At 43.7% G+C, this 22,593-nt stretch overlaps 1 protein-coding gene across 1 annotated transcript in view; it reads right to left on the bottom strand.

Annotated features, from left to right (window-relative positions):
- LOC141201406 (uncharacterized) overlaps window positions 1-22,593 on the bottom strand; it is an 81,036-nt gene that overhangs the window by 43,718 nt on the left and 14,725 nt on the right. The window contains exons 2-6 of the mRNA XM_073663397.1: window positions 21,299-21,447; window positions 20,990-21,169; window positions 20,783-20,906; window positions 20,602-20,699; window positions 20,313-20,403 (exon numbers count right to left, since the gene is read on the bottom strand). Coding sequence (XP_073519498.1) covers window positions 20,313-20,403; window positions 20,602-20,699; window positions 20,783-20,906; window positions 20,990-21,169; window positions 21,299-21,391 — 586 coding nt within the window. The 5' untranslated portion in view covers window positions 21,392-21,447. The remainder of the gene's footprint in view (window positions 1-20,312; window positions 20,404-20,601; window positions 20,700-20,782; window positions 20,907-20,989; window positions 21,170-21,298; window positions 21,448-22,593) is intronic.

Genomic DNA, 22,593 nt, shown 5'->3' with positions numbered 1-22,593 from the left:
CGGTGACTACCTCTTGAAGCTCATCAAGAGAATGCCAAGAGTGTGCAAAGCAGTCATCAAAGCAAAAGGTGGCTACTTTGAAGAACCTAGATTATAAGACATATTTTCAGTTGTTTCACATTTTTTTGTTAACTATATAATTCCACATGTGTTAATTCATAGTTTTGATGCCTTCAGTGTGAATGTACAATTTTCATAGTCATGAAAATACAGAAAAATCTTTAAATGAGAAGGTGTGTCCAAACTTTTGGTCTGTACTGTACGTATTAGTACGCCCTGGGCTGTAAAGGGGTTAAGACCCATAGTGGTGGGGATTGGTTCCCATGGTGAAAAATTAAGTGCCTGGATGGATTTTTACCTACAGCCTCTGGTTCAGGAAACTCCGAGTTACATTAGGGATTCAAAATTCATAGTGACCATTTTTGATAAATTTGAATGGCCAAAAAACTTTGGATGATTGTCCTGTGATGTGGTGGCATTATACCCCCTCAATTCCACACCATATTGCTTTAGCATGTTTAACCTACCACCTTGACACATACAGTTCGTACACTATAGAAATAAAAGAATTTCTGGTCATAGCAGTATAGTTCCTCTTAGAGCGTAATTATTTTAGCTTTGATAAAAGTTTTTTTTTACAGAAAAGAGGAGTCAGCATGGGCAGTAAATTTTCTCCTTCGCTAGCGAACATAGTGATGTGTAGGTGGGAGGAGCTTTTCATTTCCCATAATGATAACACATATAGTGGACACATTGTGGGGTACGGTAGATTTATTGATGACCTCCTCCTGGTGTGGGGGGCACACAGGAGGAGGTGGTACAATTTGTACAGTACATCAACTGCAATCATTTTAATCTTAAATTCACTTAGTTCTACCATTCATCCAAAATTACTCTTTTGGATCTCGAACTTGAGGCTACCAAGGAGAAAGGATTGGTCAAAATTAATCCCCACAGAAAATCTACAGCCTCAAATTCTATTCTATCAGCTAAATGTTGTCATCTGCCACATATTAAGAGAAATATCCCTTACGGTGAGCTAATACGAACAATACAAAATTGTTCAGATAACATCACTTTTCAGAAGGAATCAGAAAAAATTTGTAACAGACTATCCAATAGGTGCTATCCCGAGTGGTCTTTAACCACTTCGCGCCAGAGCCTGTTTTTGCCTTCGTGACTGGGCCAATTTTTTCAATTCTGACCACTGTCACTTTATGAGGTAATTACTCTGGAACGCTTCAACGGATCCCCCTGATTCTGAGATTTTTTTTTGTGACATATTGTACTTCATGATAGTGGTAAAATTTCTTCGATATCACTTGCGTTTATTTGTGAAAAAATCGGAAATTTGGCGAAAATTTTGAAAATTTTGCAATTTTCAAACTTTGAATTTTGATGCCCTTTAATCAGAGAGATATTTCACACAAAATAGTTAATGAATAACATTTCCCACATGTCTACTTCACATCAGCACAATTTTGGAACCAAAATTTTTTTTTTGTTAGGAAGCTATAAGGGTTAAAAGTTGACCAGCGATTTCTCATTTTTACAACAAAATTTACAAAAACATTTTTTTAGGGACCACATCTTATTTGAAGTGACTTTGAGGAGCCTTTATGACAGAAAATACCCAAAAGTGATACCATTCTAAAAACTGCACCCCTCAAGGTGCTCAAAAACACATTCAAGAAGTTTATTAACCCTTCAGGTGCTTCACGGGAATTTTTGGAATGTGGAAGAAAACAATGAACATTTAACTTTTTTTCACAAAACTGCTACTTTAGCCTCAAATTTTTAATTTTCACAAGGGCAGCCAGAAAAAATGGACCCCAAAATGTGTTGTGCAATTTCTCCTGAGCATGCTGATACCCCATATGTGGTGCAAAGCCACTGTTTGGGCGCACGGCATGGCTCGGAAGGTAAGGAGCGCCATTTGACTTTTGGAATGGAAATTTGACTGGAATCGATAGCGGACGCCATGTTGCATTTGGAGAGCCCCTGAGGTGCCTAAACAGAGGAAACCCCCAACAAGTCACCCCATTTTGGAAACTAGACCCCTCAAGGAACTTATCTAGATGTGTGGTGAGCACCTTGAACCCCCAGGGGCTTCACAGAATTTTATAATGTTGAAGGGTGAAAATAAAAAAACACATTTTTAACACAAAACTGCTACTTTAGCCTCAAATTTTTATTTTTCACAAGGGCAGCCAGAAAAAATGGACCCCAAAATATGTTGTGCAATTTCTCCTGAGCACGCTGATACCCCATATGTGGTGCAAAGCCACTGTTTGGGCGCACGGCATGGCTCGGAAGGTAAGGAGCGCCATTTGACTTTTGGAATGGAAATTTGACTGGAATCGATAGCGGACGCCATGTTGCATTTGGAGAGCCCCTGAGGTGCCTAAACAGAGGAAACCCCCAACAAGTCACCCCATTTTGGAAACTAGACCCCTCAACGAACTTATCTAGATGTGTGGTGAGCACCTTGAACCCCCAGGGGCTTCACAGAATTTTATAATGTTGAAGGGTGAAAATAAAAAAACACATTTTTAACACAAAACTGCTACTTTAGCCTCAAATTTTTAATTTTCACAAGGGCAGCCAGAAAAAATGGACCCCAAAATGTGTTGTGCAATTTCTCCTGAGCACGCTGATACCCCATATGTGGTGCAAAGCCACTGTTTGGGCGCACGGCATGGCTCGGAAGGTAAGGAGCGCCATTTGACTTTTGTAATGGAAATTTGACTGGAATGGATAGCGGACGCCATGTTGCATTTAGAGAGCCCCTGAGGTGCCTAAACAGAGGAAACCCACAACAAGTGACCGAATTTTACAATCTGCTCCTCTGTATAAATTAATCTAGTGGTGGGAAAATAAGTAGATAGGTAAATGGTCACTAAACCCATAGATGAATTCCCACAGAGGTGTCATTTCCATAATGGGGTCACTTCAGGGGGGATTATGCTGTTCTGGCACTTTTCAGAGTACCAGAGCTAAAGAATCCCCCCTGAAGTGACCCCATTTTGGAAATGACACCCCTCTGGGAATTCATCTATGGGTTTAGTGACCATTTTAACTCGATGGATGATTTCCAGAAACAAGCACGCAATGGAAGGTTTAGATTCTGGAGAACCCCCCCTGGAAATTAAGTGAGCTCTACTCGAATATGTCATTCACTAAATGAACCAAATGTTTGAATGACAAATTGGGATACATTTTTACAGTTTAAAAACGTGGTTCTGTGTGGTAGATTTTAAAGCAGTCAGTGACGCATAAGGCTGGCAATGATGGGCATTGTGGGCAATAGTAGCGGGTATCACGCCTCATTCCTCTCTTAGTACATACACGACATCTTTTCTGGGGGTTCCTTCTTGTTTCCGTTGCTGGAATAAGTGCAATAAAATGTCGCTCAGTGAGTCTTTTCACATCCTCAGATTCTAATGGATGAGCGGGGCTAACACTTTGAAAGACAAGATTTTCAATTACCTTTTCTTGATAATCAAGAAAAGGATCTGAATTTCCTGCTTTTTTGTACAACACAAAAGAATTGTATGTGGCCACCTGAAACAAATAAATAACCAACTTTTTATACCAGGTATAGGACTTTCTTGATACCTGGTATGGCTGTAGAACCTAGTCTGCAAGGTCCACACCCCCCATGTGTTTGTTATAGTCAATGACTGACACAGGTTTTTGCTTCGGAGTGGTGGATCCTAGTTCTACAGTGGCCCTTGTGGCATCTGTGTGGATCGAGCTGAGGACAAAAATATCCCTCTTATCCCTATATTTCAGGGCAAGCAGCTCTCCGTTGCGTACAGCCCCTGACTGCCCCTTTTGAAACTTTTGGTTGACCAATGGTTGTGGAAACCCCTGACGGTTTTTACGGATGGTCCCACAAGCCCCGATGTTGTGTTCAACCAGACTTTTAAATAGGGGTATGCTGGTGTAATAATTGTCCACATATAGATTGTAGCCTTTTTGAAAAAATGGACTTATCAGCTCCCAAACAATTTTTCCAGATGTCCCCAGATAAGTAGGGCATCCTGGTGGGTTTAGTTGGCTATCTTTCCCCTCATATATGCGAAAAGCGGATGTGTATCCGGTTGAACTTTCGCACATTTTATAGAGCTTTATTCCAAACCTTGCCCTTTTAGATGGGATAAATTGCTTGAGGTGCAGTCTTCCTTTGAATTTTACAAGGGACTCATCTATAGAAATATTTTGTGTTGGGGTGTAGAGGCTTAAGAATTTTTCTGACAAATTTTCAATGATGGGTCTAATTTTATATAACCTGTCATGTTCTGGGGCATTTCTGGGCAGGCATTGACTATTGTCGTTAAAATGCCAAAACCGCATGAGCATTTCATAACGGGTCCTAGGCAGAATGACTGAAAACATAGGGGTGGCTTGAACAGGGTGGGTGGACCAGTAGGATCGAATGCTCGGTTTTTTAACAAGCCCAATGGCAAATGTAAGTCCTAAAATTTTTTTATTTCCGGGACATTAGTTGGTGTCCATAAATTTGCCCTAGCATAGTAAGATCGGGGATTCTGGCTTATGAATTGGGATGCATATAAATTTGTTTGCACGACAATATGCTCTAGCAAGCTGTCTGTAAAAACAAATTAAAAAAATGAATTGGTCCAAAATCTTCCACCTCCACATTTATACCAGGAGTGGCGTTGAAATCAGGGCTGAATGGAGCAGCCGAATCCGAAGCCTCCCATCTGGGAAATGCTAGATCATGTGGCAAAGCCCCTTGTACACTGGCGTGCGCCAATTCACTAGTAGCAGGGACAGCGCTTGTACTGGGCAGTGTTCCCTGATTTGGAGAGGTTTCTCCAGTAGCGCTATTTGCCCCTATTGTTGTACTGGTCCTTGGGCTTGAGGATGGACCAGAATCACTGCTCATTTCTGAGCTCTCAGTGTCGCCGCTACTAAAGCCCTCAAAATCCACATCGCCATCTGAGATTGCGCTGTCATCAGTGTCAGAACACAGCAGGGCATACACCTCCTCTGCGGTATAAGTCTGACGGGCCATTTTATTTTTAGATTTTTTGACTGGACTGAACGGACCGGACTGAACGGACTGACTGACCTGACAGGACTGACTGACCTGACAGGACTGACTGACCTGACAGGACTGACTGATCTGACAGGACTGACTGACTGACCTGACAGGACTGACTGATCTGACAGGACTGACTGACTGATCTGACAGGACTGACTGATCTGACAGGACTGACTGATCTGACAGGACTGACTGACTGGACTGATCTGACAGGACTGACTGACTGGACTGATCTGACAGGACTGACTGACTGGACTGATCTGACAGGACTGACTGACTGGACTGATCTGACAGGACTGACTGACTGGACTGATCTGACAGGACTGACTGACTGGACTGATCTGACAGGACTGACTGACTGGACTGATCTGACAGGACTGACTGACTGGACTGATCTGACAGGACTGACTGACAGATCTGACTGACTGACAGATCTCACAGGACTGACTGACTGACAGATTTCACAGGACTGACTGACTGACAGATTTCACAGGACTGACTGACAGATCTGACAGGACTGACTGACTGACAGATCTGACAGGACTGACTGACTGACAGATCTGACAGGACTGACTGACTGACAGATCTGACAGGACTGACTGACTGACAGATCTGACAGGACTGACTGACTGACAGATCTGACAGGACTGACTGACTGACAGATCTGACAGGACTGACTGACTGACAGATCTGACAGGACTGACTGACTGACAGGACTGACTGATCTGACAGATCTGACAGGACTGACTGACTGACAGATCTGACAGGACTGACTGACTGACAGATCTGACAGGACTGACTGACAGATCTGACAGGACTGACTGACAGATCTGACAGGACTGACTGACAGATCTGACAGGACTGACTGACTGATCTGACAGGACTGACTGACTGACAGATCTGACAGGACTGACTGACTGACAGATCTGACAGGACTGACTGACTGACAGATCTGACAGGACTGACAGATCTGACAGGACTGACAGATCTGACAGGACTGACTGACTGACAGATCTGACAGGACTGACTGACAGATCTGACAGGACTGACTGACAGATCTGACAGGACTGACTGACTGACTGATCTGACAGGACTGACTGATCTGACAGGACTGACTGATCTGACAGGACTGACTGACTGATAGATCTGACAGGACTGACTGACAGATCTGACAGGACTGACTGACAGATCTGACAGGACTGACTGACTGATCTGACAGGACTGACTGACTGATCTGACAGGACTGACTGACTGATCTGACAGGACTGACTGACTGATCTGACAGGACTGACTGACTGATCTGACAGGACTGACTGACTGACTGATCTGACAGGACTGACTGACAGATCTGACAGGACTGACTGACAGATCTGACAGGACTGACTGACTGACTGACAGGACTGACTGACTGACAGGACTGACTGACTGACTGACAGGACTGACTGACAGGACTGACTGACTGACAGATCTGACAGGACTGACAGGACTGACTGACTGACAGATCTGACAGGACTGACTGATCTGACAGGACTGACTGACTGACTGACTGATCTGACAGGACTGATCTGACAGGACTGACTGACTGATAGATCTGACAGGACTGACTGACTGACAGATCTGACAGGACTGACAGATCTGACAGGACTGATCTGACAGGACTGACTGATCTGACAGACTCACTAACCCTAACTCTTACTTTCTTTTTTATTTTATTTTTTTTACTTTCACAGTGGCAAGGCTGACACAGCTCTTGTCACACTGTTTCTCCTCTGCTCTCTCACTGAGATCGGAGGAGAAACAGTGTATTTATCAGGCAGATCGCCCGGGAAAGTTTGTTGCTAAAACAAACTTCCCTGGTGATCTCTCTGATTGGCTGGTGTGACGCTGACATCATCGAGACCTGAGCCAATCAGGTCTCAATGATGTCAGAGGTCACAGCACCGGGATCCCCGCCGCTCCTGAGGTATGTGGGGGGTCCCGATCGCCGACCACCAGCTGTTACTATCTTTTAAATGCCGCGATCGCTATGGATCGCGGCATCTAGAAGATAGGAACAGGTTAACATCATGGGGACCTGATCCATTCAGGTCCCCATGATGCCACATGTCAGAGCTATCGCTCTAAACCGGTACCGCAGCGCTAGCAGGACCCTGGGGGTCCTGAGCGCTGCGGGACCACCCACCGTTTTTAAACGTCGGCGCTGCACAGAGCCCGGGCAGCGCCGACGTTTATGTACAGTGGGCGGTCCTGAACCGGTTAATATAAGCTCCACTTTCAAGCATAGAGTGTTATTTATCCTGGGTTTTAGTTCTGTTATCGTTAGGGGAGAATTGTCTATCCAATGTAGTGCCAACAACTTTCTGGCTTGGAATAATATTCTTGAGCTAGCTACTGCCATATGGAGTCTGGGTCTACGTCCTCTCCCAGGAGTCCTAGGATACAGATTTTAGGTTCCAACTGAAGTTGTATCCCAAATACAGATAGTACAAGAGCGATCACCCCCTTCCAGTAGTCGCCAATATTTACACATTCCCACATCATATGCATCAGGTGCGCGTCCTTTTGACCACATCTAGGACATGTGTCATCCGTTTGTATTTCAATTTTAAATAAAATACTTGGGGATCTATATACTCTATGAATGAGAAGAATTCGGGACAATCTTTGTGACTCTGACAATGAAAGATTCGGTATCAAATCCAGTATTTCCCCCATTGCTCCTCAGATAACAGACCCACATCCTCCTCCCATTTTGTCTTAACTATCAATATTATCCAAATGTAGGGCCAGTAACTGCCTATAAATAAGGGTTAATAGACCTTTTGTATCCACTGCTTTAGCAATAGTATCTATTGGGTGATGTCCATCAATCAGTATGGCGTTTATTCTAGTACCCCCTATCCTCCCACTCACTAATATTATTTAGCTTCTATAGCTCTGGTAAGTTATAGTTGTGCCATAAAGGAGTAGTTTGTGTACTTTCCAATCCCTAGAATATTTTTACCCCTATCCCACACCTTATATATTAACTTTAGTGTACGACATTCTAAGTAATTTTCTCGAGGAGGCCCTATATCTAGTACTGAGAATGGAAGCTTCCACTTGGTTCCTTCCATAAGTAGGTGCCCTGAAATTACACAACATTTGCGAGTACCCCATCCATGAAACTACTTTAGCTCCATGCTAGCGTTAAGCAGGTCTGCGTATACCTGGAGGGAAGCAGATCATTTATGTTGTTTGTCAAGGAGATCAATCCGCTCAAGCAAATGAGACTTTAGCTGTTCTCTCCTTTTTTTAGCTTTTATCTATGTTTTATTATTATACTTCGGAGGACACATGTGAGTGCTTACCATTTAAATGGTAAGGCAGTTTCATCATGCTCATATATTTGAAGGAGTCTATAGTCTCAAGAAGGTCTGAGACACAGAGTGAGTCTTTCAGCAGATTATCATTTAGGTTCCAACATCTGAAGCCTTTGTGGAGTCCGGCATAGTCAGATCTATAATACAACGGGAGATGCGTGTCTGTCTGAAGCCTTTATAGACAGCGCAAGCGCGACAAGCCTGCGCAGTCCGGCTCCAGACAGAAGCAGGCATGGAGCAGTTACAGGTAAGAGAAGCGTATATGGCGCCGGAGATCACAGTATGCGTAGACACTGAACGCATACCGCGATCTCCGGCGCCGTACTTACATACTTACCTGACCGGGAGGAGCGTTGCCGCGGCGGCTCTCTTCGCCGGAGACCGGGGCAGGAGTGAAGGTGTCGGAATCAGCACATGCACGTAGCGCTATTTGCAGTGTCTTCAGCAAAATGGTGCCAGACAGCGCGGTATGGGCATGCGCGTACTCTGGCGCCGCACTCCTCCCCCAGCCTCCAGCAAAACAGAACACCGCAGTGCTGGAGCACAGAGAAGAAAGGTGAGATTAAGTGTTTATTTTTTTGCATGTGTGCAACGTGAAAGGGATGAGGGGGCAACACATATCAGGATTGGGGGATGAGGGGTACCAAGCATACCAGGATTGGGGGATGAGGGGTACCATGCATACCAAGGATGAGGAATGGGGTGCCATGCATACCAGGATGAGGGGTACCACACATAGCAGGATTGGGGGGGTGAGGGGTGCCATACATACCAGTATAGGGATGAGGAGTGTCATGCATACAAGGATTGGTGGGTGAGGGGACCATGCATACCAGGATTGGGGGGTGAGGGGTGCCATGCATACCAGAATAGGGATGAGGGGTACCATACATACCAGGATAGGGATTGGGTACCATGCATACCAGGATAGGGACGAGAGGTACCCTATATACCAGGATAGGAATGCGGGGTACCATGCATACCAGGATAGGGATGGGGTACCATGAATACCAGGATAGGGATGAGGGGTACCATACATACCAGGATAGGAATTCGGGGGTTACCATGCATACCAGGATGAAGGGTACCATGCATACGAGAATAAGGATGAGGGGTACCATACATACCAGTATAGGGATGAGGGGTGCCATACATACCAGGATAGGGGATGGGGTGCCATGCATACCAGGATAGGGATGAGGAAGCCATATATACCATGATTAGGGATGAGGCGTGCCATGCATACCAGGATAAGGGATTGGGTGCCATGTATACCAGGATAGGGATGAGGAAGCCATACAAACCAGAATTGGGATGAGGGGTGCCATGTATACCAGGATGAGGGATGTGGTGTCATGCCTACCAGGATAGGAATGCGGGGTACCATGCATACCAGGATAGGGATGAGGGGTACCATGCATACCAGAATGAGGGGTACCATGCATACCAGAATAGGGATGAGGGGTGCCATACATACCAGTATAGGGATGAGGGGTGCCATACATACCAGGATAGGGGATGGGGTGCCATGCATACCAGGATAGGGATGAGGGAGCCATATATACCAGGATTGGGGATGAAGCGTGCATTGCATACCAGGATAAAGGATTGGGTGCCATGCATACCAGGTTTCTGGGATGAGGCCATACATACCAGAATTGGGATGAGGGGTGCCATGTATACCAGGATGAAAGATGAGGTGCCATGCATACTAGGATGAGAGGTACCATACATACCAGAATAGGGATGAGGGTACCATGCATACCAGGATAGGAATGAGAGGCACCATGCATACCAGGATGAGGGGTGGGGTGCCATGCATACCAGGATTGGGGGATGAGTGGTGCCATGCATACCAGGATGAGGGATTGGGTAACATACATACCAGGATTGGAATGAGGGGTGCAATGTATACCAGGATGAGGGGTACCATACATACCAGAATAGGGATGAGGGGTACCATGCATACCAGGATAGGAATGAGAGGCACCATGCATACCAGGATGAGGGATGGGGTGCCATGCATACCAGGATTGGGGGATGAGTGGTGCCATGCATACCAGGATGAGGGATTGGGTAACATACATACCAGGATTGGGATGAGGGGTGCAATGTATACCAGATTTGGAATGAGGGGTGCTATGCATACCAGGATTGGGGGATGAGGCCATACATACCAGGATTGGGGGATAAGGGGTGCCATACATACCAGGATGAGGGATGGGGTGCCATGCATACAAGGATTGGGGGATTAGTGGTGCCATGCATACCAGGATGAGGGATTGGGTACCATAATACCAGGATTGGGATGAGGGGTGCAATGTATACCAGATTTGGAATGAGAGCTGCCATGCATACCAAGATTGGGGATGAGGGGTGCCATGCATACCAAGATTGGGGATGAGGGGTGCCATGCATACCAAGAATGGGGATGAGGGGTGCCATGCATACCAGGATTGGGGATGAGGGGTGCCATGCATACCAGGATTGGGGGTGAGGGGTGCCATGCATACCAGGATTGAGAATGAGGGGTGCCATGCATACCAGGATGGGGATGAGGGGTGCCATGGATATCAGGATGGGGATGAGGGGTGCCATGCATACCAGAATGGGATGGTGGGGACAGGATGGGGGCAGCAGAAATACCAGGAGGGGGGCAGCATATACCAGCATGGGAGACCATATACCAATAAAAATGCTCGCCACCCAGGCATAGAACGGGTTCAATAGCTAGTTACAATATACAGGAGCATGATCTGACCATACAGCAGTTCCTACCTGAGATGTAGGTTGCCATGTAGGCAAGTGACAGCTAATTAAGAAAAGGACTATATGGCTATGCATATTGTGTAAAGGAGAATAATAGGTATAATCCTTTACGTCTGGATGTAGTATCTTCCATACATCAACTGGTTGAGACCAAAGCACAATTAGCAAAGCTTTTGTTTGTGTTTTAGATTGGTGACTCCAGCCCCGGGACACATAAAAAGAAGGATCCAAGACAAAATTAACCCCTTTACAACCCAAGGTGGTTTGCACGTTAATGACCAGGCCAATTTTTACAATTCTGACCACTGTCACTTTATGAGGTAATTACTCTGGAACGCTTCAACGGATCCCCCTGATTCTGAGACAGTTTTTTCGTGACATATTGTACTTCATGATTGTGGTAAAATTTCTTCAATATCACTTGCGTTTATTTGTGAAAAAAATGGAAATTGGGCAAAAATTTTGCAATTTTCAAAATTTGAATTTTTATGCCCTTAAATCAGAGAGATACAGTACAGACCAAAAGTTTGGACACACCTTCTCATTTAAAGATTTTTCTGTATTTTCATGACTATGAAAAGTGTACATTCACACTGAAGGCATCAAAACTATGAATTAACACATATGGAATTATATACTTAACAAGCAAGTGTGAAACAACTGAAAATATGTCTTATATTCGAGATTCTTCAAAGTAGCCACCTTTTGCTTTGATGACTGCTTTGCACACTCTTGGCATTCTCTTGAGCTTCAAGAGGTAGTCACCGGAAATGGTCTTCCAACAATCTTGAAGGCGTTCCCAGAGATGCTTAGCACTTGTTGGCCCTTTTGCCTTCACTCTGCGGTCCAGCTCACCCCAAACCATCTCGATTCTGTTCAGGTCTGGTGACTGTGGAGGCCAGGTCATCTGGCGTAGCACCCCATCACTCTCCTTCTTGGTCAAATAGCCCTTACACAGCCTGGAGGTGTGTTTGGGGTCATTGTCCTGTTGAAAAATAAATGATGGTCCAACTAAACGCAAACCAGATGTAATAGCATGCCGCTGCAAGATGCTGTGGTAGCCATGCTGGTTCAGTATGCCTTAAATTTTGAATAAATCCCCAACAGTGTCACCAGCAAAGCACCCCCACACCATCACACCTCCTCCTCCATGCTTCACGGTGGGAACCAGGCATGTAGAGTCCATCCTTTCACCTTTTCTGCGTCACACAAAGACACGGTGGTTGGAACCAAAGATCTCAAATTTGGACTCATCAGACCAAAGCACAGATTTCCACTGGTCTAATGTCCATTCCTTATGTTCTTTAGCCTAAACAAGTCTCTTCTGCTTGTTGCCTGTCCTTAGCAGTGGTTTCCTAGCAGCTATTTTACCATGAAGGCCTGCTGCACAAAGTCTCCTCTTAACAGTTGTTGAAGAGATGTGTCTGCTGCTAGAACTCTGTGTGGCATTGACCTGGTCTCTAATCTGAGCTGCTGTTAACCTGCGATTTCTGAGGCTGGTGACTCGGATAAACTTATCCTCAGAAGCAGAGGTGACTCTTGGTCTTCCTTTCCTGTGGCGGTCCTCACGTGAGCCAGTTTCTTTGTAGCGCTTGATGGTTTTTGCAACTGCACTTGGGGACACTTTCAAAGTTTGCCCAATTTTTCGCAAAGGTGAACGGATGGACTCTACATGCCTGGTTCCCACCGTGAAGCATGGAGGAGGAGGTGTGATGGTGCTTTTCTGGTGACACTGTTGGGGATTTATTCAAAATTTAAGGCATACTGAACCAGCATGGCTACCACAGCACCTTGCAGTGGCATGCTATTTCATCCAGTTTGCGTTTAGTTGGACCATCATTTATTTTTCAACAGGACAATGACCCCAAATACACCTCCATGCTGTGTAAGGGCTATTTGACCAAGAAGGAGAGTTATGGGGTTCTACGCCAGATGACCTGGCCTCCACAGTCACCAGACCTCAACCCAATTGAGATGGTTTGGGGTGAGCTGGACCGCAGAGTGAAGGCAAAAGGGCCAACAAGTGCTAAGCATCTCTGGGAACTCCTTCAAGATTGTTGGAAGACCATTTCCAGTGACTACCACTTGAAGCTCATAAAGAGAATGCCAAGAGTGTGCAAAGCTGTCATCAAAGCAAAAGGTGGTTACTTTGAAGAACCTACAATATAAGACATATTTTCAGTTGTTTCACACTTTTTTGTTAAGTATATAATTCCACATGTGTTAATTCATAGTTTTGATGCCTTAAGTGTGAATGTACATTTTTCATAGTCATGAAAATACAGAAAAAATGTTAAATGAGAAGGTGTGTCCAAACTTTTCGTCTGTACTGTATGTGAGCAATTATATGCGTTTTCCATTGAAATCACCAGGACCCAACTCCCCTGCTTTCCTCACAATGGCCTCTTTTACATTGAAAAAATGTATGCGACAGATAATGTCCCTTGGACACTCAGGATCTGGGCCATGATTGAGTATTGTACGGTGCGCTTTTTCAATCTCCAGCTCCTTATCAATAGGATCACCAAGGATATTATTGAATAATGATCGCAGTGTTGGCATAATCACTTGTGCATTGATGCTTTCAGGTATACCCCTTATCCAGTTATTATTGTGATTTTCTTCATCATCAACCATATTAAACAGATGGTTTATTTACTGGCTGTGAAGATCCAGTGTTAGTTTCTGAGCATTATGATGGCCTCTAACTTGGACGACATTATCCTCTAATCTCTGTACCTTGTCAGTAAGCCGTGACCGGATAGAAGCGAGGGGACGTATTTCAGTATTGTATGTGGTCTCCAGCCTCTGAATATATTGCTCCATATCTTCTTTAGTAGGGATAGACACAATCTGATATACAAATCAGTTATGTTGTTCCCCATATCAGAATAACCTGTGGCTGGGGGGTAAATGTCCCTGTGAAGCAAGCACTGCTCAGTATGGGGGCTTTGGTGAGAGTACAGGGAGATTTGTGGAGCTGTTTTCTTGAGGCCTACATTAAGAGAGAAGTTGGTGCAGGACTTACAGGCGGGAGCTGTCTGGCATCATGAGGGTTAAGACTGCTTCTTTTTCCACGCTGAGGTGAGGCAGTAATAACTCCAGAGCAGGAAGATAAGACCTTCCATAATAAACAGACATGCTGACAGAGGTGGAGGACCTCAGATGAACCTCTGATCTCTTCTTTCTTTCCCATATCGAAAGTCATGTTTGAGGCTGTAAATTGCTTATAATTCCCCCAGGAACACGGTCTGAAGAGAGTGCTCTCAGTGTGTGCGTTCTCTTGATGCTGTGTCCAGGCCATGTCCTTCCTGTTGATGTACAATACGTCTGAAGTTGGCGTTGATTGGCAGCAGGATTGTGTGATGTAACAATCTTGTGTGATGTAACAGCCTTACGGAAACGCAAGTTGTGACACCAATGGAACGGCGCCAGAACAGTAAGTGCTCAATTTCGGGAAGTGAAGTGACAGGTGTACAGCTTACACAGAAAGACTGGAGAAAAGGGAACTACATCAATCAGATGTCAAGAAATGAAACGAAATGGATATATGAAATGGACTCTTTGAAACCAAGAGGTCTCAACTGCGGTGTAGAATTGTTTGCCTTTGATTAACTACACCTGCCAATCGTTACTCTCTGATTGAGAGGATACTTAAACAGGACCAGGAGACCAAAGGCTATCCCTGATTAAGGATACCGCGTATCCGAAACGCGTAGGAAAAGCCTTTTTGGTCCTCTCTGCTGCTGGTAGCACGTGATCGCTACCCGTGACGTCACACAAGGCCCTGCACGAAGGTCCTCGCTCTTTCAGCGCGTCCTCCAGGAAGCGCTCGCTGCACGCTGCATCGTGGTGTCGGAGTCTCCGGCCGGGACCCCGACACCTCTCTTCTCCTGCATCTCGTTCTCTCTCCTCTCACCCAGCAAGAAACCAGCGGAAGATAAGTACGTTCTCCGCAACTGAGTGACCAGAACCACTGGATACCACAAGACGACCATCAGACGCCCTGGCTATACATTAAGGAACTGAACTGTATCACCAACGGGTGTTGAACCTTGAACCCTAAGGACACATAGAGGATTCTCCTCTTATATACTTCACCCCCTAATTCCCTTCCCATTATACATGCTTTTGAACTCATGTTTATTAAATAACCCTTTTTTTCACTAGCTACCTGCACCAGCCACCAGCTGGCAGCTCAACCCACAGCTACTCCCTCTGGTTTTAGGGTTCATCTGACGGGGATTACCACCTACCACACAGGTTGCTGCTCTACCTCTACAGAACTAATAAATACCCCGATCAGGTTTCTATGCATCCACCAGCTTACCTGAACTATACCAGGTAAACCCCTGTTCATTTATTAAGAGCCCCATATACTTCATAATTTTAATTATAATCCTAATTTCTATTTATCGATCCAAACCACAGGCTCTACCAGCTTTTTTAACCCAAATTAAGCTTCCATAACCCCACAGAAGCATATACTCATCAACCGAAGACACACCCCTGGGTATCTAATTAATATCTAGGATTACGCTCTTTTATGTAAGCCATCACTATAGAGGTATCTATAGTAAGATATAACTGGTGATTAAATATTAAATTCTTTTTATTACAGTAATCGCTTCAATATTTTATCTAATAAGAAGATCTATTATTCCGCTCCTATTCTCCTCCTCATCTTCCAATAAGATCCTCCTGCCATCCCAGGTAAATACATGCACAGTAGTTCTACAGAAAATCAACCAACTTATACAGGTCAGTAATTACAGTCCTTATCTATCCCACTACAGGTCCCAAACAGCTCTGGATCCCTGGAGGAACTACCCAATGCTCTATTTTTAACCCTTGTTTTAATGCTAATATGTATCCATAACATTTTTACTATTGGTTCACAAAATAAAAATATTAATATTAATCAACATTTGTATATTCTTCCATTACTACCCCCAGTAATCCTTACCTACTCCTCTCAGTACATCAACGCAGTGGTTTTATATATTTTTGGTTTTATTTTCTATAGTGGTCTATAGTGACACATACCATGTGCAGCAGATATACTGAGCTTACCTACCAGCGCCCCTGATTTTATATTTAATTCCCCTACCTCAGAACAGTAAGTGAGTATGAGTGTTTTTATTTTAACAAGGCCAAACATGAGGAATGAGAAGGAGTTGTCCTAGTAGTGGACAACCCCTTTATGAAGATACAATTTTCGGTTAAAAATGTAAAAGGCTTCTCCCCTGTGTGACTTCTCTGAAGTTTGTTAAGAGTTGATTTCCGTGTAGAACATTTCCCACATTAAGAACATGAAAATGGCTTCTCGTCTGTGTGAGTTCTCTGGTGACTAAGAAGTGAGGATTTCTTCACAAAACATTTCCCACATTCTGAACAGGAAAAAGGCTTCTCCCCTGTGTGAGTTCTCTGGTGATTAACCAAATCTGATTTCCAGCTAAAACATTTTCCACATTCTGAACAGCAAAAAGGCTTTTCCCCTGTGTGAGTTCTGTTGTGCTTAACCAAATCTGATTTCTGGATAAAACATTTCCCACATTCTGAACAGGAAAAAGGTTTCTCCCCTGTGTGAATTCTCTTGTGCTTAACCAAAACTGATTTCCAGCTAAAATATTTTCCACATTCTGAACAGAAAAAAGGCTTCTCCCCTGTGTGAGTTCTCTTGTGCTTAACCAAACCTGATTTCTGGCTAAAACATTTTTCACATTCCGAACAGAAAAATGGCTTCTCTCCTGTGTGACTTCTCTGGTGATTAACAAGATTTGATTTCTGATTAAAACATTTCCCACACTTGAAACAAAAAAATCTATTCTCTGCTGTGTGAATTTTTTGATGTTTAAGAAAAGACTTTTCGAGGGAAAAACTATTTCCATATTCTGAACATGAAAATGGCTTCTTTGCTTTAGAAGCAATTTGTTTTTTAATGCTTATTTTGTGACTTTGACTTTCCTTAGTAGTCGGTAATGAATCAGAAGACAGATCTTTGCTGTGAAGGGATGATGGGATATCTGGAGTAATGACATTCACTTCAATTGTATCTTGTTTGATCTCAAGATCATCTGATTTAAAAATTGAAGATGTCAGCTGTCCCTCTGATCTCCTGGTACAGTCATCTGCCAAGAATAAAACCAATTATTATTTATGAATAACATATCCTTAAAATTTATATTGTTGAATATTTCTAATTAAACTCTCCGTAAAAGTATCATTATCTACCAAGAAAACATCACAGAAAAAAATCAGCCTTACCAACACCAAATCAGATAACAAATGCACTAGCATTTTAGTGTTGGTTGAGTGTTTCTGGGGTGTCTGTCCATGTGGGGTGCACTTATATAGTGCTGGGCACCCCTCCTGATCTAATAGTATGGGCATCATTAGGCTAAGCCAGACACTGTGCATCACGCCTACCTGTGTGACTGGCGTCCTATGCAAGCTTCATCTGTGTGTATCTTTAATACTAGGCAACCACCCTCTCCATGAATTGGTATGATTGTAAGTGGTTGCTCCATCAGTATTTTGCACCTGCGTTGCCCCCCACCTTTATCATGGGGATCTGCGGCATCCTGCTAGTGCATTTGTTATATGATTTGGTGTTGGTAAGGCTGTATCTTTTTCTGTGATTTTTTTTTTTGATTTTGCCCTATGTTAGCCGTCATTATTCATCAAGACAATAACAGTTCAGTCTAATAGAAAACCTCATAGGATGAACCAGTGGATCGTAGTGTCCAACTGTTTGTTAATTCTGCTTCCCAAATATGGAATAAAAAGCCACCAAACAATGTTATGTAGGTGAAAATAATATCAATAAAAACTTCTACTCATCTCACAAAAAACAAGTCCCAACTCAGGTCCATCATCTGTCAATGGAAAACCAGAGGTTTCCACATTATTAGTGGCTCAAAGGCTTTTGAAAAGCAACATGGCTTCCATAAACCAATCCAGCAATATCCACTCTCCCAAAGTCAGATCTCCCCCTCACTTCTGAGCCTTGCAGTGCGCCCAAACCACATTTAGCATCCATGTATTTGGCATTACTATAGTGAGAAGAACCCACTTAATTGATGGTGTGTGTCTCCTGGAGCACAATCTGGGCACTATGTGTTGGGTAATGTAATTCTATATTTGCAATTTTCACTCTCCAACATCCACTGCGTGCTAATTTCCAGAAAGTGCTGTGGAGTCAAAATAGTCACTACTCCTATAGATTATTTCACTGAGGGTTATAATTTCCAAAATGGAGTCACTTTATGGGGATTTCTACTGCTCTGGTTTTCTGACATTTTGTTATATTAGGGCTTCTGCAAATGGGGTGTCCCATTCTCCTCTGGGATCTGCTCCTGCGACATCTGCTTCTCTCACCAGGAGCCGCCTTATTCATCCTGCAGGTGGCGCTGGTGATGTAGGAGACGTCAGAACCAGAAGCTGTGGGCGGCGCAGTCTCTGTCCAGCCACTAAGATTAGGGTGCCTGGGACCAGTAGTACCATCCAGTCTGGCAGTATGGGTGTGTGTGCTGTCCAGCTGGAGTAATCTGCTCCCTGCTTCAGCCAACTGGAAAGCACCGCACCCTACTAAAGCTGGAAGCATATTGCTGGAAGCTGCCAGATACAGCCTTGTTCTCCTCTGGTTCAGTCCTCTGTGCTCAGCTAACGGCTTTTCTCTGACCTCCATGTTCTGACCCGGCAATCTGACTATTCTTCTTGCCATCTCACACCACAGAACATTAGGTAACACTGTGGCACAATCTTAGGGGGTCTCTGTCTAAGTCCAAATCCATGTAGAGTGGTTAAAGGATGATGGGCAAGGCAAACCCTGGGATCTGGAAAATGGAGTAGATAGCGCCAAGCCTGTTTGTGGTAGCCATCTTTTTTGAGCTGCCAGGTGACAACGAACAGTGGCCCCAATACATTGTGTCTGCACACTATCCCAGCAAAATCTGCATTCAAATAGCTAAATGGCGCTCCTTCCCTTCTTAACCTGCCATGTGCCCAGACAGTAGTGTACAACCGTATATAGGGGATTGTCAGATTCAAGAATAGGTGGAAAATAATTTGTAAGGTCCATCTGTTTCTTATTATCCTTTGTGAAGAATTCCAAAGCTATCACCATATAAAGTGTCAGATTTAGAAAATGGGCCCTGATAGGAAAAGAAAACTGTCTGCAGGAAGGGGTTAAATCAGAGAATTTTGGGCACTAACTACTGAAGTCAAAAAGTGTGACTATAGACAATAACACATCTACTGAAATGATCAAACTCAACAGTCTCCATCAGTAAGTAGTGAGTAACTAGTGGTGAAACCTCTCTGGGGTAATTAGAGAATGGAGCTTGGTGGCTCTTGGGAATCTAAACTATCGTAAGGGACAATATTTTCTGTCAGATGAGTTTCAAGAAGAAATATTAGACGTTCAAAGAGAACTTTTTATAATACTGCACAGATGAGGAGTCTTAAATTTAGCTTAGAGATATATCATGGCACAGGTGTAATGTTTTCTGCATAGTTTATCACAATCCTGTTTGAAGTTAGTCGGTTTTATAAGAAATTGAAAACTCAGGATAAAGGGAAACTCTGTTGTTATTGTACAGAAATTCACACTTGGCCCTCACTGCACATTTAATGTTGTCGATCATAAAAGTGAAGTTTGGCCAGAAAGACTGGACCTGGTCTTGTAGGGACCATATGAGCACATTCAGCAACACAGAAGGGAGAGAAGGTGGATTCATCCAATAAGATATCAGGGATCTAGGAAGCCAACACCATCATTACCCTCTGCTTTCTCTTACAGTCCTATCATAATATTTTTTTCAAGTGATTTTCTGGCTTTGTGGTTTACAGATCTGCGCAGGTAACGGTCAGCGTCTCCTAATCACAGGGAGTAAGTGGATCCTCCAGGTTGTAAGTTCTATGGAAAAGGGTTTCAATGCCCAAAATCATTTGAACAGTTTTGGGTGGAAGAGAATGTTGTGGTCTAGAGGCAAAATGGTGATCACACGATTGTGATACGGCCGGACTACACCACCGATAAAGCAGCCACAGCCGGTGACTGAGAAGAATCTGTGACTTCTCTGCATTTAGTGGTCACTACTCACCTGGGTAGTCATATGTAGGAATCTCCTCTTTACACTGCTCATCACCCCTCACATATGTCTCTGTAGTATTAATATGGGTCAGATCTTCACCCTGAAACAAATATTGTAAAAGTCACAGACAGATGGAGAAGTCACATCTATGATCAGCTCTAATTCTGCCATCTCCACCGTTCTCATTGCACAAGTATAAAACATATAATACTGGTGGATAAAACAAGACTGAGCACAAGACCTTCACAGCCGTCTACACATCATAGGGGAGATCTCATGACACCTTCTCTCCATCTACCTGATGATCCTGAGGAACATTGGGATCTTCTTGTTTACAGTCCTGTGGAAGAAGAGGACGGGGACATCTCTCTAGTGTTGTCCTTTTACTGGATAGATCTGGAGGAAACACATAAAGGAACTGAATTCATTCTTTACATATAGATAATTATAGTCCGTGTGTATTTAGTCCTGTCTATTACCTGGTGATGTGAGGGGCTGAGGAACCTCCATCATGACGTCTTTGTACAAATCTTTGTGTCCTTCTAAATACTCCCACTCCTCCATGGAGAAATAGACAGCGACATCCTGACATCTTATAGGAACCTGACACATACAATGATACAGTCATCCCCCCGATCCCTTCATAGCGTTACTGTATAATGTCCCAGCATTCCCAGCAGTGTCACCTCTCCAGTCAGCAGCTCAATCATCTTGTAGGTGAGTTCTAGGATCTTCTGGTCATTGATGTCCTCATGTATCAGGGGGTGAGATGGAGGCCCTGTGATTGAGCTCAGGGGTCTTCCCCATCCCTCAGACACAGGGTCCTGACAGCGCTCACTAGAGGTCTTCTTCACTACTGTGTAATCCTGGTTATGGAGAGATACATTAATAAATCTCACTACAGACATTTCCAGAGTCCTCACCTCTCCAGTTCTGTCCATTTGTTATTCCCATAGATAAGAATGATGTAATGTGACGTCATCAGAATCTCTCACCTCTCCAGTAAGCCGTAAGAGGATCTCTAGGGTGAGGTGTAATATCCTCTCCGCCATCTTCTCTCTATCCATATCTATCTTTGATGGGTCCATAAGGAAATTCTCTTAAATAGAAGATCTTCACTGAGAGGATCTGATATTGTAGGGACCTGAATGAGAAGATGATGAGCCTATATAACATCATAAAAATCCTGTGTAATAATACAATTACTGGAGATAATAAGGGGAAACATATGAGGAGATTTATTATTTTACAGTATTTAGTTTTCTTCTTTACATCTAGTAATAAAACCTATATATTTTAGGCCACAGACAACAAGCAGTTTCTTCCTTGGAGTCTGCAGCTGAATACGTTTCTCATAGACTCATCTTCCATAAAGCTAATTCTCATCTCATTTACCGACACTGGAATCGGTATTAGCAATACTGCAGGAGATATTCATTACATGTGACATGAGAAATAACTACTTCATCTTCTACTACGGCTCTAGAAACATATTTAGCCAGAGTCCGTCACTGACTACATCTCCACCGGTCGTCTATATGAATGTTTCCCGTCTTCCCCGGACTGTAATCTTCTATCACGTTAGATCTCATGTCTGATTCACACACAGAAGTTTGAGGCTTTGATACATGGTAAGGTTTTTAATATTAAGCAGAGTAGGACTATCCTGAATGGGTTCATCTTGCCATGGTGGGATAGCTTTCATGCTATTTTTGATCAAAAACAGTGTTACTAGGAACCCTATTTTATTTAAATGCACTTTTGGTTTTTATTTATTTACAGCAGGGCTTATGATCATTTTTCTTCTTATAGGTTTTTTTCTGATTTATGACCATAGTAAACATGCATTTATGTGCTGCATGGATACCAACTTAAACCAAGCTCAAATTCTGTGTTTTTTTCACGGGCACCATAGTGGCCCTGTGGGCTGCTGCTATGGATGATACACCCCTAACTATCATATGGTAAAAATCTCATAGGTCCTGTATTTATTAGTATCTGCACGAAGAATGGGGCTAAGTGAGTATTTATTAAAGGGAATCCATTCCACCGACTACCCCACGGCCAGCAAGCATCAGAATCTTCACTGAATAAAAAGCCATTTCTCAGCAAACAGACCTCTAATATGAGGCATTCAGGTATGTATAGATTCACATTTATATCACCTGTATGCCAATATTAGAGGTCAGATAAGTCCCAGGGGGTGATAGATTCCCTTTCATCAGTGTGGGGTAATCATAAAACCAGATATGTATCAAGGTACTGTAAGGTGGCTAATGGTCGCGTAGTT

Source organism: Phyllobates terribilis, unplaced genomic scaffold, assembly GCF_046119375.1.
Source record: "Phyllobates terribilis strain yellow unplaced genomic scaffold, ASM4611937v1 Scaffold_115__1_contigs__length_5345438, whole genome shotgun sequence".
Lineage (NCBI taxonomy): Eukaryota > Metazoa > Chordata > Amphibia > Anura > Dendrobatidae > Phyllobates > Phyllobates terribilis.
The sequence above is the reverse complement of the archived record's forward strand: the minus strand, read 5'-3'. Positions and strand labels throughout refer to the sequence as shown.